Source organism: Capsicum annuum, chromosome 6, assembly GCF_002878395.1.
Source record: "Capsicum annuum cultivar UCD-10X-F1 chromosome 6, UCD10Xv1.1, whole genome shotgun sequence".
Classification (NCBI taxonomy): domain Eukaryota; kingdom Viridiplantae; phylum Streptophyta; class Magnoliopsida; order Solanales; family Solanaceae; genus Capsicum; species Capsicum annuum.
The window spans coordinates 210,897,603-210,919,203 of record NC_061116.1 but is presented as its reverse complement, the minus strand read 5'-3'; the positions used below and the strand labels follow the sequence as shown (position 1 = coordinate 210,919,203).

The 21,601-nt window shown below is 34.7% G+C and overlaps 2 protein-coding genes and 1 pseudogene across 3 annotated transcripts; 1 reads left to right on the top strand and 2 right to left on the bottom strand.

The window, feature by feature from the left end:
• The first annotated feature begins 214 nt into the window (after positions 1 to 214).
• On the top strand, positions 215 to 9,096 carry LOC107875939 (plasma membrane ATPase 2). Of its 2 annotated transcripts, XM_016722846.2 has the most exons (22): positions 216 to 362; positions 510 to 586; positions 698 to 817; positions 1,126 to 1,224; positions 1,313 to 1,450; positions 1,603 to 1,737; positions 1,824 to 2,003; positions 2,100 to 2,306; positions 2,432 to 2,551; positions 2,672 to 2,791; positions 2,863 to 2,985; positions 3,076 to 3,180; positions 3,385 to 3,529; positions 4,153 to 4,317; positions 4,429 to 4,667; positions 4,876 to 4,908; positions 4,995 to 5,076; positions 7,361 to 7,521; positions 7,776 to 7,961; positions 8,044 to 8,226; positions 8,308 to 8,486; positions 8,738 to 9,096. In XM_016722846.2, the coding sequence occupies exons 2-22, from the start codon at positions 533 to 535 to the stop codon at positions 8,832 to 8,834; spliced, it is 2,871 nt and encodes a 956-aa protein (XP_016578332.1). In that variant the 5' UTR covers positions 216 to 362; positions 510 to 532; the 3' UTR covers positions 8,835 to 9,096. The 2 variants fall into 2 exon arrangements, with proteins under 2 accessions (XP_016578331.1, XP_016578332.1); XM_016722845.2 differs by having other exon boundaries at positions 215 to 362; positions 4,153 to 4,667.
• A 1,277-nt stretch (positions 9,097 to 10,373) lies between these two features.
• Positions 10,374 to 14,390, bottom strand: LOC107874737 (annotated as a pseudogene).
• Positions 14,391 to 19,861: 5,471 nt separating this feature from the next.
• Positions 19,862 to 20,946, bottom strand: LOC107875940 (NADPH-dependent aldehyde reductase-like protein, chloroplastic). The gene has a single exon (XM_016722847.2). It carries the CDS (start codon positions 20,839 to 20,841, stop codon positions 20,068 to 20,070), a length of 774 nt encoding a protein of 257 aa, XP_016578333.1. The 5' UTR covers positions 20,842 to 20,946; the 3' UTR covers positions 19,862 to 20,067.
• Between the last annotated feature and the right edge of the window lie 655 nt (positions 20,947 to 21,601).

Genomic DNA, 21,601 nt, shown 5'->3' with positions numbered 1-21,601 from the left:
CTACCTACATAACAAGGTAAACAAATGTTTGGACTTTGGATATACTCCTATAAAAATAAAATATGATCAAGGTTCATACATTTTAATGCTCAAAAATTAAAATATGATAAATAAAAATAACAGAAAATTATAATTAAATTACCAAAAAATTTAAAATAAATTAATAAAGAAAATAAGTCAAACAAATTAAATTGGAATTGAAAAGAAAATAAAATTAGTAGCTACAAAACAGAGTAAGCAAGTGTTTGAAAGTGTTTATATATTTAACTCTTCCACACTGTTTTTGGATTTGGTGGGCAACTTATACTTACACCAATCCTATTTCTGGACCCAAAAAAATCCTATCTTTCTTTCTTTCTTTGGTGGGTTGTTCTTGCTTTGCTTTGCTTTGCTTCTCTTCTTACTTAGCTCACTTATATTATCTTCTTTTCTTTGGTGGGCATTTTTTTTATTAGCTTATTGATGTATTAAATTGTTGATATGGTAAATTTTCTTGAATCTTGAAATAGGAAGAGAAGGAAAAGTGAGTAAGATGGGGGAGAAACCTGAAGTGTTAGATGCTGTGTTAAAGGAAACTGTTGATTTGGTAATGGATCTGAGTATAAAGATTGGTTTTTTTATGAGTTATGGTTTCTTGATTTTAATGGGGTTTGTTTGATTTTTTTTTTTTTTGATTTGGTTGTTGCTGTTGTTGCAGGAGAATATACCCATTGAAGAAGTTTTTGAGAATTTGAGATGTACCAAAGATGGTCTTACTAGTACTGCTGCCCAAGAAAGGTTGGCAATTTTTGGGTACAACAAACTTGAGGAGAAAAAGGTGTGATGGTTACAGATTAATCTTTTTTGTTCTTGCAGAATATTCTGTTTTGTTTGATCCTAGGTGGTCCACTTTGAACTGAAATTCTGTTAATCTTTGATTCTTGATCCTTTATTTGCTGAAAGTTATGCCCTTTTCTCTTTTTGTGTTCTTTTAGTATCTTTGTCTGTGTTGTTTGGACTTTGAATTGGCTCTTTTTAGCTGAAAATTAGATGTTTTTAGTTGAACTAGCTGATTTTGGAGAATTTAATGTTTTAAGTTTTTGATTTAAAAGTTACTTAAAGTGATTGCTGTTTGATGTGTTATAGGAGAGCAAATTCTTGAAATTTCTGGGGTTTATGTGGAACCCACTATCATGGGTTATGGAAGCTGCTGCTATTATGGCAATTGCTCTTGCAAATGGAGGAGTAAGCGCCGACATTTTGATTTACCATTATATTCGATAGTATGCTGGTTTTTCTGACTTGATGGAGTATATATGTTGAATTTTTGTAGGGAAAGCCTCCGGATTGGCAAGATTTTGTGGGGATCATTACTTTACTTTTGATTAACTCAACAATTAGTTTTATTGAGGAGAACAATGCTGGCAATGCAGCAGCTGCTCTCATGGCTCGGCTCGCTCCTAAAGCCAAGGTTCTAGAGTCGCCAACTATAACCTGTATTCAATTGCTATTAGACAGCGAGTGGAAGTTGTTAACTTACATAACTATGATGGGAATTTATCTTGGGGGTTGAAAAACTAATTGAAAGCTGTCTTTATTGTTTGCTCTTGTCGATATATGCAGGTTCTTCGAGATGGAAAATGGAATGAAGAAGATGCTGCTGTTCTTGTCCCTGGTGACATAATCAGTATTAAACTGGGAGATATTATTCCTGCAGATGCTCGTCTTCTTGAAGGTGATCCGCTGAAAATTGACCAGGTGATTTTGTTTTATGATTCGATAAGTGGCTGCTCTATTCAATATTTTGTCTTAACTGTGCCACTGAAATTATCGATTACTTGCAGTCTGCTTTGACTGGTGAATCACTTCCTGTAACTAAAGGTCCTGGAGATGGTGTCTACTCGGGTTCCACCTGTAAGCAGGGAGAGATAGAAGCTGTCGTCATCGCTACTGGAGTTCATACCTTTTTTGGGAAGGCTGCTCACCTTGTTGACAGTACAAACCAAGTGGGACACTTCCAAAAGGCGAGTTGAACTTGTACTGTCTCAGTTGTTTTGAATATTAGTTGATAATCTTATTCTTCTGAATCTCATGTTCAATGTTGTTGATGTCTCTATCAGGTTTTGACTGCTATTGGAAACTTCTGCATCTGTTCTATTGCAGTGGGGATGATAATAGAGATTATTGTGATGTACCCAATTCAACACCGCAAATATCGTCCTGGGATTGACAATCTTCTTGTCCTGCTCATTGGTGGAATTCCAATTGCCATGCCAACTGTTCTTTCAGTCACAATGGCAATTGGTTCTCATCGTCTCGCTCAACAGGTTTGTTAATTAGCACTAAGCACAATTATCTTAGGATATAGTGTTTCAGCATGTCTTCAGTTGTGAGTTATTGTAGTTCAGCAGTTCTGATATTGATTGCATATTTCATCAATTTAACTATTCAGGGTGCAATTACGAAAAGAATGACAGCAATTGAGGAGATGGCTGGCATGGATGTGCTTTGTAGTGACAAGACGGGAACCTTGACACTAAACAAGCTTACTGTTGACAAAAACCTTGTTGAGGTGAGAATGAGAGTTCACTATAATTCCTTTACCTCATCAGAAAAAAAAAGGGAGTTCAGTCTAATCCTTTACATCACAGAGATTCTGATTTCCTTTTGTTTTTTCCTGCTAAATTTTCAGGTTTTTGCCAAAGGTGTTGATGCAGACACTGTTGTTCTGATGGCAGCTCGAGCTTCTCGAACAGAGAACCAGGATGCCATTGATACTGCTATTGTTGGGATGCTGTCTGATCCAAAGGAGGTAAATTGCACAACTGTGAGCATTGCATCCATTTTGGCTGGAGAACTGTTCTAATGCTTCCACTAATGCAGGCACGTGCTGGCATTCGTGAAATACACTTTCTTCCTTTCAATCCAACTGACAAGCGAACAGCACTTACTTATCTTGATGGTGAAGGAAAAATGCACAGGGTCAGCAAAGGGGCACCAGAGCAGGCATGACTGTCATCATCTAAGTAGTCTTTCTTTGCTGGTTTTAGATTCCAGGTTTGCATTTCCTAATTAACCGCTGTTATGTGGATTTAGATCCTAAATCTTGCACACAACAAGTCAGACATAGAACGTAGAGTTCATGCGGTAATTGATAAATTTGCTGAGAGGGGCCTGCGTTCACTTGGTGTAGCATACCAGGTATCTTTCTTTTCTTTTATCATCTGTGAAACTCATCATGTTATATTTAAATTGAATAAATCAATTATCTGGTATCCTAGGCATATAACCTACTACTTATATAGTGGAGAGGAGGGATTAATTATCTTTGTCTCAAAGTCCGATCATTGTGGCAAAAGAAAGGCTTAATTTGTTTGATCCAGTACATCCTAAATTTCCATGCAGGAAGTTCCAGAGGGAAGGAAGGAGAGCCCTGGAGGACCATGGCAATTCATTGGTCTTCTGCCTTTGTTTGATCCACCAAGACATGATAGTGCTGAGACTATAAGGAGGGCTTTGAATCTTGGAGTGAATGTTAAAATGATCACAGGTATTTCTGAATTCTTTATTTTGTTATGTTCAATGTGTTGAAACATTGTTTGCAAATAGACTGCATCCGATATTGGTAACTTCGTAGTAATGGATACCCAAGCCCTTGAGAAAAGGAAGAGAGAAAGGAAAAACGTATCCAGTGAAATGAGGTTTCAAACGATTAAAATACCAAATTGAGATGGAAATGCATTCTGCCTCTAATTCTTGGTATTCTGAGCTTGTTGGATCAGAGACTAATTCTGATTCGTTCCAAATTCTTGATTGCGCTGTGCCTTTTTGTTTTTGATTTTTGGTGAGGACAATATGATTGTTGGACTGGATTATGGTTCAGTATATAGGCACCACCTGGTCTTATTGGCTCAAAGAGTGATGTCTATGCCCGTACCTTGGCATTTCATTTACTGTGTTGACAAGGATTTCGGGCTTTCACTGTTGAATTTTAAAGACAAAAACTTTTTTTCCGTCAACTTGTGTTATTACCAAGATGATATTGCTTTTTGCTGTAAAAAGCTCAGACGTAGTTTGGACGGATGTCGTCTTACTGGTCGTGCATTTTTTGCTACATCGAAGTTTTGACATGTCATGTGCCTACTTTAATTTCTCTGTGTCTTCTCTTGGCAGGGGATCAACTTGCTATAGGAAAAGAAACAGGGCGTCGCCTGGGAATGGGAACCAACATGTATCCTTCATCTGCTCTGTTGGGGCAGACTAAGGATGAATCAATTGCTTCTTTACCAATTGATGAATTGATAGAAAAGGCTGATGGTTTTGCTGGAGTTTTCCCTGGTATGTACATTTCAGAAAGTTATTGTTTCTCTAATTTTGGTTATTCACTAGGGCACTTGTTTATCAGAGTGTATGTCGTTTACTCATACCTTGTCTTGTTCATTCCTTTAGAGCACAAATATGAGATAGTAAAGCGCTTGCAAGCTAGGAAGCATATTTGTGGAATGACTGGTGATGGAGTCAATGATGCTCCTGCTTTAAAGAAAGCCGATATTGGGATAGCTGTTGATGATGCCACTGATGCTGCTCGTAGTGCTTCTGATATTGTTCTTACTGAACCTGGTCTCAGTGTCATCATTAGTGCTGTTTTGACTAGTCGAGCAATCTTCCAAAGGATGAAAAACTACACGGTATATGCTTGTCTTGTTGGTTTTACTAGAGACGTAACATTTAGATCCTTATACATCCTAACTTTTGCTATATATCCCAGCATCTGTTATTTTGAGGGTAGTTCCTAATTGTAGTCCTGAATGAGTTTTATGCCCTAACAAGTAACAATCTGTCTCTGATGTACAATATTGATTACTTTTGTGTCTTTTTCTTTTTTTGCATCGGCAGATATACGCAGTTTCCATCACAATCCGTATTGTGGTATGTTTTTTGTCCTCTGCTTCTTTTCTCCTTAATCCTTATGATTCTTATACGACATTTTGACATTCTTCTATTTAATATCACAGCTTGGTTTTATGCTTCTGGCCCTTATCTGGAAGTTTGACTTTCCACCTTTCATGGTGCTTATCATTGCAATCCTCAATGACGGTAGGTCTTTTTCACTAAATATTAACATGGACAATATTGAGTTTAAACATTCCTTCATTTTAAAAGACCCTTAATTTTTCTATAACATAAATTTGAGAGTATTGACATGGAACATGCTTTTGTTACCATACAAAATAAAAAAGAGTACAACATCTAGTATCTCCCTGAATTATAATCAAATTTGCTACGACACACTCCAACTTCACGAGGTCCTTATTACCCCCGAACTAAATTTTAGTGTATTTTTGTCATCATTCGCTGACGTGGCACCTTCTGTCAATCTTTTTAACTGATGCGACACCTTTGACGTGGGCCTTATTTTATGTAGTAAAGGCGCCACGTAATCACAAAAGGGTGACAAAAATACTGTAAAATTGAGTTTAGGGATAATAGGACCCCTAAAAGTTCTCTATATTTTCTACCGGCTTATATATCTCAACATGAATAAAAGATCATAGAAAAGTGTAGGACCTAAAGTAAACGTACTAACATGTGAAACATATTTCTAATTAATTAATTCCCTATTCGGTTCGAAATACCTCTCTTGCCTTGCAAATTTGGTCCTAAGTAAGTGTCATTAAGAAAGTTAAGACACTAATTTTTATCAAATTTACTCTAGCGGTAATAAGTGATCCCTACAACTTTCTAAACGTCTTTCTATGCTTATTCACATTTACTAGGAAAGATAAAGGATAATTTAGTCAATAACTCTTACTCCCTTTGTTTCATATTAGTTGGCCCTTATGGACTTGACACACCCATTAAGAAAATATTAATTAGGGGGTTTATTTTACCAAATTAGCCTTATTATTTATGCTTCAAAAATATAAATTTGAGTAAATACACTTTGTTTAGTTATTTAATGTTAAGGGTAGTACTGGAAGAACATAAGAAAATTCTCTTGATTTCATCAAAGGGACAACTAAATTGAAACAAATATTTTTAGAAAGAGGACTAACTAAAACGAAATGGAGGGAGTATAATTAATGCTATTAACTACTTTGTAATTTAGCAACTTTTACTTGTCCACTATATTAAAAATATTTCCTCCGTCTCATATTAGTTTATCATCTTACTATAATTATGTCTCCTATTACTTGTCCATTTTTTTTTTTTTAGATCAAGATAAAATTAATTTCTCCCTCCGTCCCATATTAGTTGGTCATTTTTCTTTTTACACGCATGTTAAGAAATCATAAACAAGAAGGTAGTTTTATTAATTCATTCCTTAAAATAACTTCTTGGGAATATATTGCAAGTAGTATAACATGAGAAAAAAATTAATTAATGCTTTCTTGATTTAGTAAGTTGTACAACTAGAATGGGACAACTATTTTTAGTAAGATGACCAATTAATATGAGACGGAGGGAGTAAATTTTTTTTCATTTTATTCGTAGAATTAATACTCTTTGGAAGTGTAAAAGTAAGTTTATAAAGTTCCAATAAAGTATCTTAAGGAGTAAATTAGTAAAATTATCCTCCTTTTTTATGATTTCTTAAGAAGCGTGCAAAAGTGAAAGTGAACAACTAATATGGGACGGAGGGAGTACATTTTCATTTTTACTTATCGTTTTTAGCATATCAAGTGCTCCCTCTCTTCCTAAATAAGTGGTTGTTTTAGCTTAGACACACCCCTTAGGAAATTAGTCATTCTAGAAAATAAAGAGTTTTTCTTTACAAAACACCCCTTGAAATTATTCATTCTGGAAAACAAAAAGTTTTTACTAACTCATCCTTAATAAATACTTCGAAAAAAATGTTACTCTTTAATACTCCATTTCTTGGTTATGTAATACTTGTATTTAAAGAAGGATAAAATTGGAAGAACATCATTAATGTCTTTTTGATTATGTTAAACACCACTTACTTTAGGAACAAAATGCAAAGGCTAAATAACCACTTATTTGGAACGGATGGAGTAAAAGACATGATCTTTTCTTGTTTTACTTCAACATTAATTACTTATTCTCCAAATCATTTATCAGTAACCAGACTATACATCAATGCCTGCATTCATTTGGTATACCAAAATGTAGAGAACCTACCAAAAAAGGATGATTTCCTTCAAACGACATCCAATCTTCAATTCAAATCGGAACCCCATGGGTGCACCAAAGATAAATAGTGATTAGAGAGTACTCCTCAAATGTACTTGATCATTTTTTATTTCATCAAAAGCTCTCCAATGAAGTTTAGTATCATCTGCCACTGCAGTGTTTAGTTAGTTCTCGTCTTTACACAGTGTCTTTTCTACGTCTTAACTTCTAATGTTTATAATCTCAGGTACCATTATGACAATATCAAAGGATAGGGTCAAACCATCTCCTCTGCCTGATAGTTGGAAGCTGGCTGAGATTTTCACTACTGGGGTGGTTCTTGGTGGTTACTTGGCAATGATGACGGTCATTTTCTTTTGGGCAGCATATGAGACAGATTTCTTCCCGGTGAGCATATGTTTTCCTGTATTATATCAAAAACATTGTTCAGTTATCGGGGATGAATTTACTGTAAGCTTCCAAGTAGTTGTCTGCTGTTGCCTGTGCTGTAGAACTTTTCTAATAGTCTTGTTACGATGACTATCTGTATATTGAACTACATGATCTGTTGACGTTGCTTTTTGGAATATTTTGATGTTGAATTGGTATTAATTATGTGCTGTTCTTAGTTGGTAATCTCACTCACTTTGGTGACTTTCCAGCGTGTATTTGGGGTATCAACACTTCAGAAGACAGCAACTGACGACTTCAGGAAACTTGCATCAGCAATTTACCTTCAAGTGAGCACTATCAGTCAGGCCTTGATATTTGTCACAAGATCTAGAAGTTGGTCGTTTGTTGAGCGTCCTGGTTTGTTGCTTGTGATTGCTTTTCTGATTGCTCAACTGGTAAGCCATCTGCTCATTCATTCTGGCAAAAATTTTCCAACTTCATCATTCTTATAACATTTGGTTGATTATTTGTAAACAGGTTGCCACCTTGATTGCTGTTTATGCAAGTTGGAGCTTTGCTGCAATCGAAGGAATTGGCTGGGGTTGGGCAGGAGTTATCTGGCTCTACAATTTAGTATTCTACTTCCCGCTTGATATCATCAAATTCTTGATCAGATATGCTCTCAGTGGAAGGGCCTGGGATCTTGTTCTTGAGCAAAGGGTACGAGTTATGCAGTAGATATACTCATGCTCATGTTATTTTCATCCAATGGTATATGATGGTTTTTCTTTGGTATTGCAGATCGCTTTCACCAGGAAGAAGGATTTCGGAAAAGAACAACGTGAGCTTCAATGGGCACACGCACAGAGGACCCTTCATGGGCTGCAAGTTCCTGACACCAAATTGTTTAGTGAAGCTACCAATTTCAATGAGCTTAATCAGTTGGCTGAGGAAGCAAAGAGAAGAGCTGAAATCGCTAGGTAAAGATTCTCATATTGAGTTGTTTTTTCAACAGAAGCATAGTGGACGACTAGATTATGCTTATGTTCTAGTTGCATGTGAAGTTGAACTTTTATTTGTGGCGCATTTCACTCTCCTCCCTTTTACTCATACGGGCCATGCTATATCACCACTTCTTTAGTGCTTGATTTGCTTTATCTTAGTTTTCCTCTGCTATACACATGTAGTTTTCATGACTTCTGGAACCTGAATGCTACATTTGTCATTGCAGGCAACGTGAGCTGCACACACTTAAAGGTCACGTGGAATCAGTCGTGAAGTTGAAGGGTCTTGACATAGAGACAATTCAGCAATCATACACTGTTTGATGGGAGAGTGAGCATGTTTGACTAGCGTTACTTAACCGGTGAGTTGGTGATAGAATGAAGACATAATGAGTGTGAGTTACCTCTGGAGCAACAAGTTCATAGTAGTAACGTCTTCAGCGCTTAAAAGTGCCTTATATATTCTATACATTTTTTTCCTTCGAATTTTTGTTTTTTCTTTTCTTGCTTTCAAGACTTGACTCCATTATATATGTGACAATTGACCAAGAATGAATATTTCAGCTATAACAGCATTCATCGTCTATATTCTCAAGAGTGTTTATTTCATGGTTCAACAGCATTTGATTTTTGTACTGCCTCTTGATTATAGAAGTTGAATTTTATTGCATTGGTGTATAATGGTGACTTAATATATTTGAGTGAATTTCCATAACCTGTTGTTGAATGGTGACTGGGCGTGAGCCTCCCTTTGAAGGCGAGCCTTAGAGTAACCGGTAAAGTTGCTGCTATGAGATCAGGAGGTCACGGGCTCAAGTCTTGGAAACAGTCTCTGGCAGAAATGCAAGGTAAGATTGCGTACAATACACCCTTGTGGTGGACTCCTTTCCCTCGACCCTGCGCATAGCGGGAGTTTTAGTTCACCAGGCTGTGTTTTTTTTTTTTTTGGGTTGTTGAATGGAAGAACTAAAATCTTCCAATTCTTGATCTTTACTATTGTTTTTCAAACAAACAGCTGTGTTCCATTAGTCATGCCAGGAGGAATTCTTTCTAAGAATTACCCAACTGAAACTGAAGGATTTTTTTTTCAATGAAATAGTGAACCTGTTCAACTGATCACAAGTTCAACCTTACAACAAAAGCTAAAACTTATGCGCGATGGGCAATAGAAGTTTTTCCCAACGATCTTTTTAAAAGACCAGACACAGTACGGACATCATGCATCATTTCCTGCTCATCTGTTGCAACAGATGTCTATATTTATTTGATAATGTCTATATTTGTTTGATAATTTTCAATAGATGAGTTAGCTATTGTAACAAGTTAGTCATCTATATTTGTTTGGCTACTATTAAAAGATGATAGGTCCATTTTCAAGGGTTCTCAATTACATAAAAGAGGGACTCGTTTCCAAAGAAATATCCCAAAACGTGGATGATGTTTTAGCCACCAACTGATCTTTCATAATTTCTGAACTATAGATACACAGTCCCACTTGAAGCTAACAGTTTGATCCACCTTTGACCCCCCAAAAAAACAGTTTCATCCACCCATGTGGGGTGCAAAATCCACACTAAGGGAACAAAATCAACTTTAAATAATTGTCATTTCTCTTATTAGGTTGCAACAAAACGTTATCAAATCATGAACAACCTAAGTTGCATGGACTCTTAGCTTTTGATGCAACATCCGTGTCGGATTCTTTAAAAATACACTACTTTTGGAGAATTTGACGTGCACCTGTGCCGACATTTTTGAAGAGTCTGTGCAACACAGTGAACGAACAACTACCAACAAAATGGGCAAAAACTCTAGTTTTAGATAACTATATAGTTCAGCACTGTAACCATAACTTGCCTTGCTATTACTGCTGACTGAAAATTACATTACAGTGTAATTTCGCCTCACATTGCCTCTCCTTTGTACTTGTACCATTTTGCACATACAAGCAAATATCCCAAATTCAAACTCTCTAATGCTGCAATGAGGTAATAAAAATAGTTCAATTTCCCCTTGTCAAGATCCTCAGCTAACCAACTTGATGTCTTATGAACAACTGATGAAATGGAACTTCTCAAATAACTTGACCCTGCCAATCCAACAAAGAAGAAAGACGCCCGCGATGCTCCTCATGTTTTCAGGACACTGTTTGTAGAAGAACTCGTTCTCGCTGATTAATGCAAATGCCTCGGAAAGACCTGTATACAGTTATGAGTATTTGAAGTACGTTAAAGTTGAAAAATAGTATGTGGAAGTTGAAAATGGTTAACTTTTGTTGTCGATTAATGGAAACATCCTTGACCAATTCTTTCATAGTTGTACGTCTTTCATAAATCTAAGAATTTCACTTACTATGATTTGCAAACGCTCACCTGATAATGCCATCTGAGGTATTAGCCATAGCCCTGACATAGATGAGACTGCACCTTTTCCCTGAGTCATTTGTATCATTGGCTTAGTTATTGTCAGGATTCTTCTCCTGTTTTCAACAATGCCTGATATGATCATTGTTACAATCGATAGAAGTATTCCGATTCCCATTTTCTGGAGAAGAGTTATTCCATCTTCTTTCCCTGTGAATTTCCGAAGCCTTGGAAGTACAACACGATCGTATATAGGTAGCCAAATGGTTGTGCTTAGCATGGAAATGACTATGAAAGATGCTGGTGGGATGTGAAAATTGATGTGGCCTAGTTGATTGTTACTTTGTAAGGCTTAGAAAATAACGTAATTTTGTGATTGAACAACAGAAACATAATAGATAGTTCCAGCAACCCATATTGGGATTATTTTGAGTAAGCATTTCACTTCTTCCACCTGCTGAATGCTGCAAAGTCTCCATGGATTGACTGCTGATCCATCTGATGAGTTTATCTGGTCTTCTGAGGTTTTTACTGCTGCTTTATTCAAGAATCTGAAATCATGAGCCTTTTTAGTTAGTCGATAACTCATCTCGACTTATAACTGACTTTGTGGGTCGATTTCATGTATGCTTACTATCTTTTGCACAGTTAAGAGACACCATAACATTGAATACACAACTACTTTTTGTTACATTAGATTTTAGCGAACTATGAGTTCCTCCGAAAATCAATTGACTCGAAGGCCAAATCTTCAGCATTAGGGTTATAACATGTCACTCGCCACATTAAAGCTTTGCCACTCTATAGAATCCACCTGCACCCAAGGGTGTGGCCTAGTGGTTCAATGAAGTTGGGTTGAACACTATGAGGTCTCACATTCAATTTCCAACAGAGACAAACACTAGGTGATCTCTTCCCATCCGTTCTAGCCTTGGTGGACAGAGTTACCTGGTATCTGTTGCTGGTGGGAGGTGGCAGATAGTCCGTGAAATTAGTCGAGGTGCGCGCAAGCTGACCCGGACACCACAGTTATCAAAAAAAAAAAATCCACCTCAGTTATTTTCTTTAGTCGTGTAAAAATTGGCTTCTCATATTTTTACACGAAAAAGAACTATCTGACGTGGAATTTCCACGGAAGCAGAACGATGACATGACGAATTATGTGTTATGATCAACTTCAAAAATTGAACTTCAGGTCATTTGTATTTCTTGAACAACTCACAATAGTTCAGTTTCTTAATATGTCAAAAAGTAGTGTCATTACGACTATAATTCTGTGAAATGTAAAATTTAGTGATGATACGAAAAGTATGATACTGGCAAAGATGAATTACCTAAACTGATCAGTGTAAGCAAGCATAGAACTCAAGGAATTGGAAGGCACATAGTTAAGACCTGTGCCACACTTGTTAAAGGGCTTCCCTTTGGCACAAGCCTGACATAAATCTTAGCACCAACAACGAAAAGTGCACAAGAAAGGAACATCATAATTGTTGGAATGGCTAATCCCAGTGACCAACTGATACTTGTTTGAACATACACAATGACAGTCAATGAGACCATCATAGCAAATGTGTAAGTGAAATAGTACCCCAGTTGAAGAAACTGCTGATTCCTCTTCTTCCTGATTCAATGTTGGGATCAAATTGATCTGCACCAAATGCTAAGTTACATGGCCTTATGCCAGAAGCACCAATTACTAGCAAAACAAAGCCACTTAGTAAAAATGTCATTTGTCCGGGCGTTGGACCAACACATGATGCAGGTTCTTGATTTCCACATTCAGGTGGATGCAACTTTGAGATTGCTGCTGTTAAAGTCAGAACTAGCATTCCCTGTAAACTACAACAACTTCTAAAGAATGGTTAAGGTAGTGTGCGTTTAATACGACAAAAGTCATTTTCTAGACAGTTTTCGTCTCTTTTCACGTGACCTATATTTTCCCGTGGAAAATGACTTTTGTCGTACCAAACAACTCTTAAACTCAATTTTTTTTGGATACGAGTATTTCTTGTACCAAGAAGGAAGACACTGAGGCAAATCCAATGATTTTGTAACGACCAAAGTAAGTATCAGAAAGGAAAGCTCCAAGCAAGGTGCCTAAGTTGCAAGTGCCATTGAAGATGTTGACAATATTAGTAGCTGTTATTGTCTTCTAATGAAATATACTTGTCAAATAAACCAAGAGAATTGATGAGCTTCCAATTGTTCCTAGCTTCTCAATATGTCTCATTCCCTGCAATTTTTAGCATACAAAGACGACTACGTCTCGGTCACAAACAAGTTGGCATCGACTATATGAATCCTCACTTTCATTTAAGATTATAAATTGAATAATATAAAATCTTGTCATGAAAATAAATATTTTTACTGGTGACATTTGGACTTGACACATTTATTAAGAAAGTTTGTAATAACTGACATAGCTATTTACCCTACTACCCCTAATAATTGACAAATACGTAATCAATGCTAAGGGTCATTTGAGTTTTTTTTTTTTTTTTTTTTTTATATTTCAAAAATGAAAATACATGCACTAACAATGTAAGAAGAAAATGCTATAAAAGGTTTTCTTTTTAACTATCAAACCAAATTAGGCTTATTATAAACAATTACATTTGTACACAATAAGTTTTTCTCAAACCCACAATGTGTAGCTCTTTTCTTCTTCCTTTTTTATTTTTGGAAAATGGGGTTGAATTTTTTGAGGAATTCATGACACATGTTTTGATTCCTAAAGTAAAATAATATTTCTACACGAAATTAATAACAAGGGAATTCTTTTTAACAGTATTAAAGTAATCAAATTATTCTTTCACAATAAGACAAGCCAATGTTTTTTTGGGTTTCCATCCGGTGTCCGGTGCCCGCATAAGAGCCCCGACTAATCCGGATAGCGCGTTGCAGGGCCCATTAATGTGGCAGCGCTCCCAACAAAGTTTTCTCCATACCCAGGACCGAACTCTTGACCTCTGATTAAGGATAGAGCAGCCCCATCCACTTCACCACAAACCCATGTTGTTACTAAAGATGAGTTTGCTGCTCACAAACCATTCATCTATGACAGGGAACTTCCAAATATTAGTGCATGTTAGAATGATTATATTGTTAGGTAGTCAAAGTTGAATTAATAAGCTGGATTTATAAAATAAAATACAACCAGAGTGTCAAAACTGTATAGTTAATTCACTATTAGCTCACTTTTTCGATGGTTGATCAATTTAATCTTGGATCAATTCTTTTGTTTTTGTACAGTCACTTCTCTCGTCCATTTGATGTGGCACATGTCGTCTCTTTACTTTGTCTTAAAAAGAATGCTAGTTTTCTATAATTAAAAATAATTTAATTTAACATTTCTTTTTATCCTTACTAAAATAATTTAAAGCAACACAAAAATATTTAAAGTTTAATTTGAACAAACAATTTTTAGAAGTCATTCTTTTTTTCCTTAAATTTTATGTCAAGTCAAATGATGTCACATAAATTGAAACAAAAAAGTACTATATACTGCCATTACTTAAAATAAAGGTTTTCCCTACGGTGAATCAATGAAAAATTTTTGCTATAAAACATGATTTGTATTTGTACGAAGAAGTGAACATCAACAATAATTGCCTCACATTTTCTTTAGCGAATTATGTATGATCAAAGTCAAAATTACGTAGAAACGTCAAATGAGACGAGACGTATTGTGATTGTTACAAGTTAAAGTGAGTCAAATCGATGAACAAAATGTTGATTTATAATGCGCCTTAGCTTGTTTAGGTCAATACGAGTTGAGTTAAATTGGATCGAAAGGAACATGACATTGCTTATTACCTTTTTTTTCTAATTTGTATAATTTTCAAAAATTAACCAAAAGCATTTTTGCTATTGTTTGACATTTTCTTTTGGAGAATCATTTATGCGTAAAGAAGGATTGATAAATGTTATATATATGCGATACGCCACTCGTGAGCCGCATGTTGGTTCAAATAGAAAAAATCAAAAAATTAAATCGAAATTTAATTTTGGTTTTGATATTTTATTTTTTTTGGATCGATTTTAGTTTTAAATTTTAAAAATTCGATTAAATGATTTGGTTTTTGATTTTTCTGGAAAAAAAATTGATTAAACTGAAAAATCGAAATTATATAAATAATACATATATATATATATATATATATATATATATATATATATATAAATGTCCAATCATGACAAAGAAAGGGTCACTACTTTAATCTTCAAAACTAAAACAAAAATTCAAAACAATCGAACCGAATTTGTAGAAATCGAACCAAACCGAAATAATAAATTTGGTTTGATTACGGTTGTCATATTTGTCAATCCGAAAACTGAAAAACCAAATCGACATAAAAGAATCAAACCAAATGCCCACCTCATACATCTACTAGTCTCGGAATAGTATTGACTAGACGATCGATCCTTTAATTGTTGATCAGGCTACTAGGTGAAAATTTAGATATTATTGGAACATCATGTGAAAATTAAAGCTATGGGCTATGGCTACTACGTGTTTAATGATTTTGCTATAATCAAATCTAGCTAGGTAAGAGTAGAGCCACTAATTTTACACGAGTTAGCTGATGTTCTATAACAATCTGTATCATTATTTGAGGGTAATTATTAACTAGTTTCTTTTATATTTTGTTTTTTTTTAAATAATTTTTCCTCCTTTTTTCTTTTGCAGCAAGGGAATATCACACACGTGAATTTGTGAAGTTCATGTATGTATATGGTTATTTGATACATGTGACCGTGAAAGATAACATTTGTGGAATTAATCAAACTGCTATGCCTAAGCTAATATATAATTATGAAAACCATATAGTACTTCTTTTTATCAATTTATATGACACACTTTTTTTTAAGTCTTTATCAAAAAGAATGATATTTTTTTTATATTTAATAACAATTTAATTTTGTCATACAAATTTCTATCACTCATTTTAGATCACATGCTTAAAAAATCTATCTTTCTTTCTTAGACTTTGTATCAAGTGAAACTATTTGGGATGGAGGGATTACATACTCCCTCTATTTACTTTTAGTTATCACTTTTTTTACTTTGCGAGGTCAACCTACTTGAACTTTGACCAACAATTTAAGATGTATTTTTTTATCATATTACATCAAAGTTCAACGCTTAGTCTGTTTCTTTTTGCCCTGGTGATGAATATTTTGACACAGCACATTTAAGGCGAGGTGTCCTATTGTTTGCTTTTTGCGAATGATGTAGTCTTGATTGATGAGACAAGTAGTGGAGCTAATGCTAAATTGAAGGTTTGGAGGCAAACTCTTGAGTCTAAAGAATTTAGGTTGAGTAAGTCCAAGATGGAATATTTGGAGTGTAAGTTCAGCGAGGTGTCTCATGAGTCCGATGTGGTTGTTAAGCTTGACACTTATTCTATCAATAGGAGAGATAATTTCAAGTATCTGGGGTCTATAATTCAGGAGAATAGAGAGATTGACGAAGACGTCACTCAACAAATGGGGGTAGGGTCGATGAAATGGAGGCTCTCCTCTGAAATCTTTGTGACAAAAAGGTACCTCCCAAACTTAAAGGCAAGTTCTATAGAGTGATGATTAGACCAACTTTCGTTGTATGAGACAGAGTGTTGGTCGTTGTACGAGACAGAGTGTTGGGCCGTTAAGAAGACCCACATCCAGAAGACGAAGGTGGCGAAAATGAGAATGCTTAATTAAGTGGATGCGTGGGTGTACTAGGAAAGATAGGATTAGAAATGAGATTATTCGAGATAAGGTGGGAGTGACTTCGGTGGAAGCCAAGATGAGGAAAACGAGGTTGAGATGGTTCGGTCATGTGATAAGGAGGAGCACGGATGCTCCAGTGCGGAGGTGTGAGAGGTTGGCTAGGGCTGGTTTCAAGCGAGGTAGAGGCAGACCGAAGAAATATTGAAGGGAGGTGATTAGACATGATATGGAGCAGCTCCAACTTATTGCGGACATGACCCTGGATAGGAAGTTGTAGAGGAGACGGATTAAGATAGAAGGTTAGTCTGAGTTTAGGATATTGTATCTTTTGATATGTTACCTGGAGTATATTGTTTATGGTATTATTGAATATGCTAATTTCTATTGTATCTTATTCTTTTACTATTCCTACTATTACTATTCCTTATCTTAGATTATTTTAGTTTGAGCCTGGAATCTATCGGAAATAACCTCTTTATCTCACATTTGAGTTAGTAGTATGGACTGCGTACATTTACCTTCCCCAAACCTCACTTGATGGGAATATACTGGATATGTTGTTGTTATATTGATATGAGAAGAATTGTATCTTGTAGTATTTTTCCTATAGTTGTTAATCATCTAAATTGTAAATTTAAAATATTAAAATGTTGGTCAAAGTTGAGACTCGAGCAAAATAGTCACAAGTAAAAGAAAACGGAGTAAGTATATTCTATAATATATTAAAACTGTGAAGGCCTTTAAAAAAGTGATTTAAACTTTTTGTCCTTCATTAAAAATCTCTGTTTTATACAAAATAGTCTTTTCACCTATCCCTATTATCTTAGTAATATTAAATATTTACTATATTACAAAAAAAAAAAAACCGTCTTTACAAAAATAGAATTTCTTTTCCACAATCTAAAGAAAACTTACCACTGCTAATTAAAAAAGGACAATCCCAAAACCCCAAATAAAATATTCATTTATTTTAATAAACTATAAATATAGGAAGTCCATAATTTACCAAAATCTATTACTACGTGTAGGAAGTCCATAATTTGATTCAAACATTGTGGTTGGTGTAGTCCAAGTGAAAAACAAACATTAAAATTTTCCTTTAAATTAAATACACATATGGAAAACTTACAATGATAAAAGTAAGAACTCTTATGGTTACAAACAACTTCTTTACTGTCACTGCAGTTTTGAAGTGAACCCTTTTTTTTTTTTAATAATAGAATTGTTAAATTTTGCTTTTGTCTAGTCGAAATATGGTAGTTTATATTTATCTAGAATTATTTGTTGCAGAGAATTCATAGATTATGGTGATTTTTTTTTTCCGACAACAATTGATGATTTATTGAAGTTGCTACTAATCTCCGAGATTATGACCGGTGAGTAATATATATACCATTGATTATATTATATTCATGTATCTGAATCTAAAATTTTATATGATCAAAGTTAATAACTTAAATTTTCAACAACCACCAATTATTACATATAATAGAATTAAACATAAATTTAATTTTGAGATCACATTATTTTTCAAATTAGCTAAAGCTCGAAGGAAAAGAAATTGATGATTTTTGTGTTTTGTGTCGATAATGAAATTATGATCTTAAGAATGTCATTCAAAATTTGTTCTAATCAAAGAGACTATGATTTGGTAGACAATCTTTCTTTTTTAGTAGTCATATTTTATTTTTCTTTATTTTTGTCCTTTTAATTATAAACTAAATAAATTTACAGTATAATTGCTACCTGAGTAAACTAACATTTAATTAGGTTTAATTCATGTAAATTATTATCGTATTATTTTATTTTAATTTACAGGTGGTAGATGAATATTGATCGACTTTAAAAATAATTATTTGTAAAATTTAAGTTTAATTGTATTGTTTGATATCTCTTTTATTATATTGTTTTGTTGTAATTTACGGGTGGTAGATAAATATCGATTAGTTAGGTTTAATTGTATTGCTTTGATATCTCTACTTTGAGAATTTTTTTTATGTAAAGGTTAAGTTTAATTGTATTATTTTGGTATCTCTATTATCGTCTTATATAATTTATAGGTTGTGGATGAGTGTCGAATGATTTTGAGAAAATTTTTGTGTAAAAGTAATTTTAATTGTATTGTTTTGATGTTTCATCATATTATTTTGTTGTCGTTTATAGATAACAGATGAATGTCGACTGACTTAAAAAATTTTTGGTAAAAGTTATGTTTAATTAAATAAATTCTCCATCTTTATATATTTAAAAATATTGAATGTAATTATTTTATTCATCTTTATTATTTAAATAATTATTTTATTTAGTTATAATATTTTAATTTATTAAAGTAAGATACACGCGCGAGGGCGCACACCTAAATTAGTATGTAGAAAAAGGTAACTACTTTCATTAGCTGTAAATAGTTTCTCTTTCATCTTTCACACACTTGAAAAATTCGTTGATTGATTATTACGCATTGATGTGTTGGCAAGAGTCGTTGACGGTGGAATCTCACTATGAGTTTGTTTCACCTCTCTTCCACACCAAAAAATGACAAATGTCATTCGACCATTCATCTCTGTATCTATGATTCTATGTGGTAGCGCGCAGCACTTCATCTCTTTTGAAATTGTGTCTTCTTACATGAAATAACAAAGAAAAACTTCATAGTAATGCCACGGTAATGACACCGTTTCAATTGGGGTTACAAGTTGGACTTCAATTAGCTTGAATTGGAGCATGTCAGTTACATGATATCTCCTACAGTTTCAGTTAGTATTTTTGTGTATCTCAGCTCAGGTTTGCTTGACCAAGAGTACAAATATACAGATTTTAGATTATCTCAGTAACATGTATATGCTTGGTCTTGCATTCTCAGATATTATATGTTCATGCATTCATGCTCAACTATCTCATGCATTTCAGTCCGTCCTTATCTCACATACCAGTACTTTTAAAGTACCGACTTATACTTTTCCTTTGCGCTATGTTGTCTTCTAACATAGGTTCAGACGCACAGTTTCCCAACCGTTCTTAGACAGCTTAATATTATCCAGTAGTAGTAGTGGTGAGTCCTCATCCATCGAGGACAGGATATGTATTTCATAGTTATTTCAGCAGTCGGAATTTGTTGGGGGTTTATCCCATCAACTCGTCATGCAATTTTTATTTTTCTTAATCAAATATTTGCTATACAAAATAAGTAGTAGTATATATATATTTTTTATTTATTTATTTTTTTAAAATTGGGGTAGGAGAAGGGGAATGGGGAAGGAACAATTTGGGGAATTGAACCAATGAAATTTCAGATAACTAACCAACTAAGTATTATCATTGGCTTCGGATACAAATTTTGTAATCATACGACAGTACATAGAGAATATAACAAAGTCCAGATATACCTCCATCCAGGCAATGCAGTAACAGAATGAGAAATCATCCTTAGCAATGGAGATGGAGGGACCATTATTGATGGTGAAATCGAGCAAATAGAATCAAACGTATCCGCCATTAACACGAAGAATCTGTCCATTAACCCATTCAGAAGCATCACCAGCCAAAAAACCAACCACCGGAGCAACATCCTCCGACACTCCAAGTCTACCATGTGGACACTCATTAATCGCCTTGTTTATCATCTCCTCCGTTTTCCCATCGAAAAACATATCCGTCGCTATAGGTCCCGGCGCCACACAATTTGCCGTTATTCCCGTTCCTTTCAGTTCCTTCGCCAGTATTTTCACCATCGCTTCCACCGCCGCTTTTGACGCCGTGTACGCACCGAATCCAGGCCTAAATGCAGCTGCTAATGATGTCGATAAGCATATGATCCTCCCTCCTCCGCCTTGTTTGATTCTAGCAGCACCTTCTTTGCAGCAGATGAAGGATCCACGTGTGTTTATATCGAAAGTTCTGTCGAAATCCTCGAGGGATGTGTTGAGGATTGACGGGTATTTTGCGTCCATTACGCCTGCGGAGTTGACGAGTATGTTGACGGGAGATTGGAAGGTTGATTCTGCTGCGTCGAAGAGGGATTTGACTTGATCTGGATCGGAGATATTGGCTTTGACGGCGATGGCGCGTGGGTGATCGGAGGTGGAGTTGATTTGGGATACGACTTCGTCGGCTTGAGCTGAATTGGAGAAGTAGTTGATGACGAGTTTAGCTCCAAGGGAGGCTAAGTGAAGGGCAATTGCTTTGCCGATTCCTCGCGAAGAGCCGGTAACGATGGCTACCCGATCTTGGAGTGGGAAGTTTTCTGCTGCCATGAGTACTCAAGAAGAAAAGCAATGGAAATTACTGGTGTGGGTTAATTGTGTGATGAGAATAATCTCTCTCTCTCTTTATATAAAAGAGAATCGAGAACCAGTGCTGATGTGGCATGCTCATTGATCAGAAAAAATATTTACTATGATTTTTTACTTCTATTTTCCTCCTATTTTTTAATTAAAGAATTAATCATGTACTAAATTTCATTAAATTACATAGCAATCACAGGTTTCATTTTGATAATACTACTCTCTTCGTTTCGCTTTAGTTGGTCCTCTTTCTAAAAATATTTGTTTCAATTAGTTGTTCATTTTGATGAAATCAAGAGTATTTTATTATGTTCTTTCAATACTACCCTCAACATTAAATGACTAAACAAAGTATATTTACCCAAATTTATATTTTCAAAGTAAAATTAATAAGGCTAATTTGATAAAATAAACCCCTAATAAATTTTTTTTAAGGAGGAGTGCAAAGTAAAAAATGGTCAACTATTTTAAAATGGAGAAAGTATTAATCTATATATATATATATATAAGCAAAACTAAAGCAAGACAAGAAGCCAGTGACAAGCTATTGAGAAGCCACGTGGCAAATTTTAAGACAAAGGTTAATATTATTGTAATAAATTTTTAAATTAAAAGATATTAAATACTTGAATTTGAAAATGTATTATCCTTTTAAAAAGAAAAAAAAACATTAGCTTAAAAAAAGAAAAGTATGATTAAAGAGTCCTAAATAAACTCTTACTATTTCAAA

Bases quoted from the DNA above. Each gene is read 5' to 3' on its own strand.
- LOC107875940 (XM_016722847.2), bottom strand. From the start codon at position 20,841: ATGGCAGCAGAAAACTTCCCACTCCAAGATCGGGTAGCCATCGTTACC.
- LOC107875939 (XM_016722845.2), top strand. From the start codon at position 533: ATGGGGGAGAAACCTGAAGTGTTAGATGCTGTGTTAAAGGAAACTGTT. The intron at 1,225-1,312 runs GTAAGCGCCGAC...GAATTTTTGTAG, and splicing joins TTGCTCTTGCAAATGGAGGA to GGAAAGCCTCCGGATTGGCA. The intron at 3,530-4,152 runs GTATTTCTGAAT...TTCTCTTGGCAG, and splicing joins GAATGTTAAAATGATCACAG to GGGATCAACTTGCTATAGGA.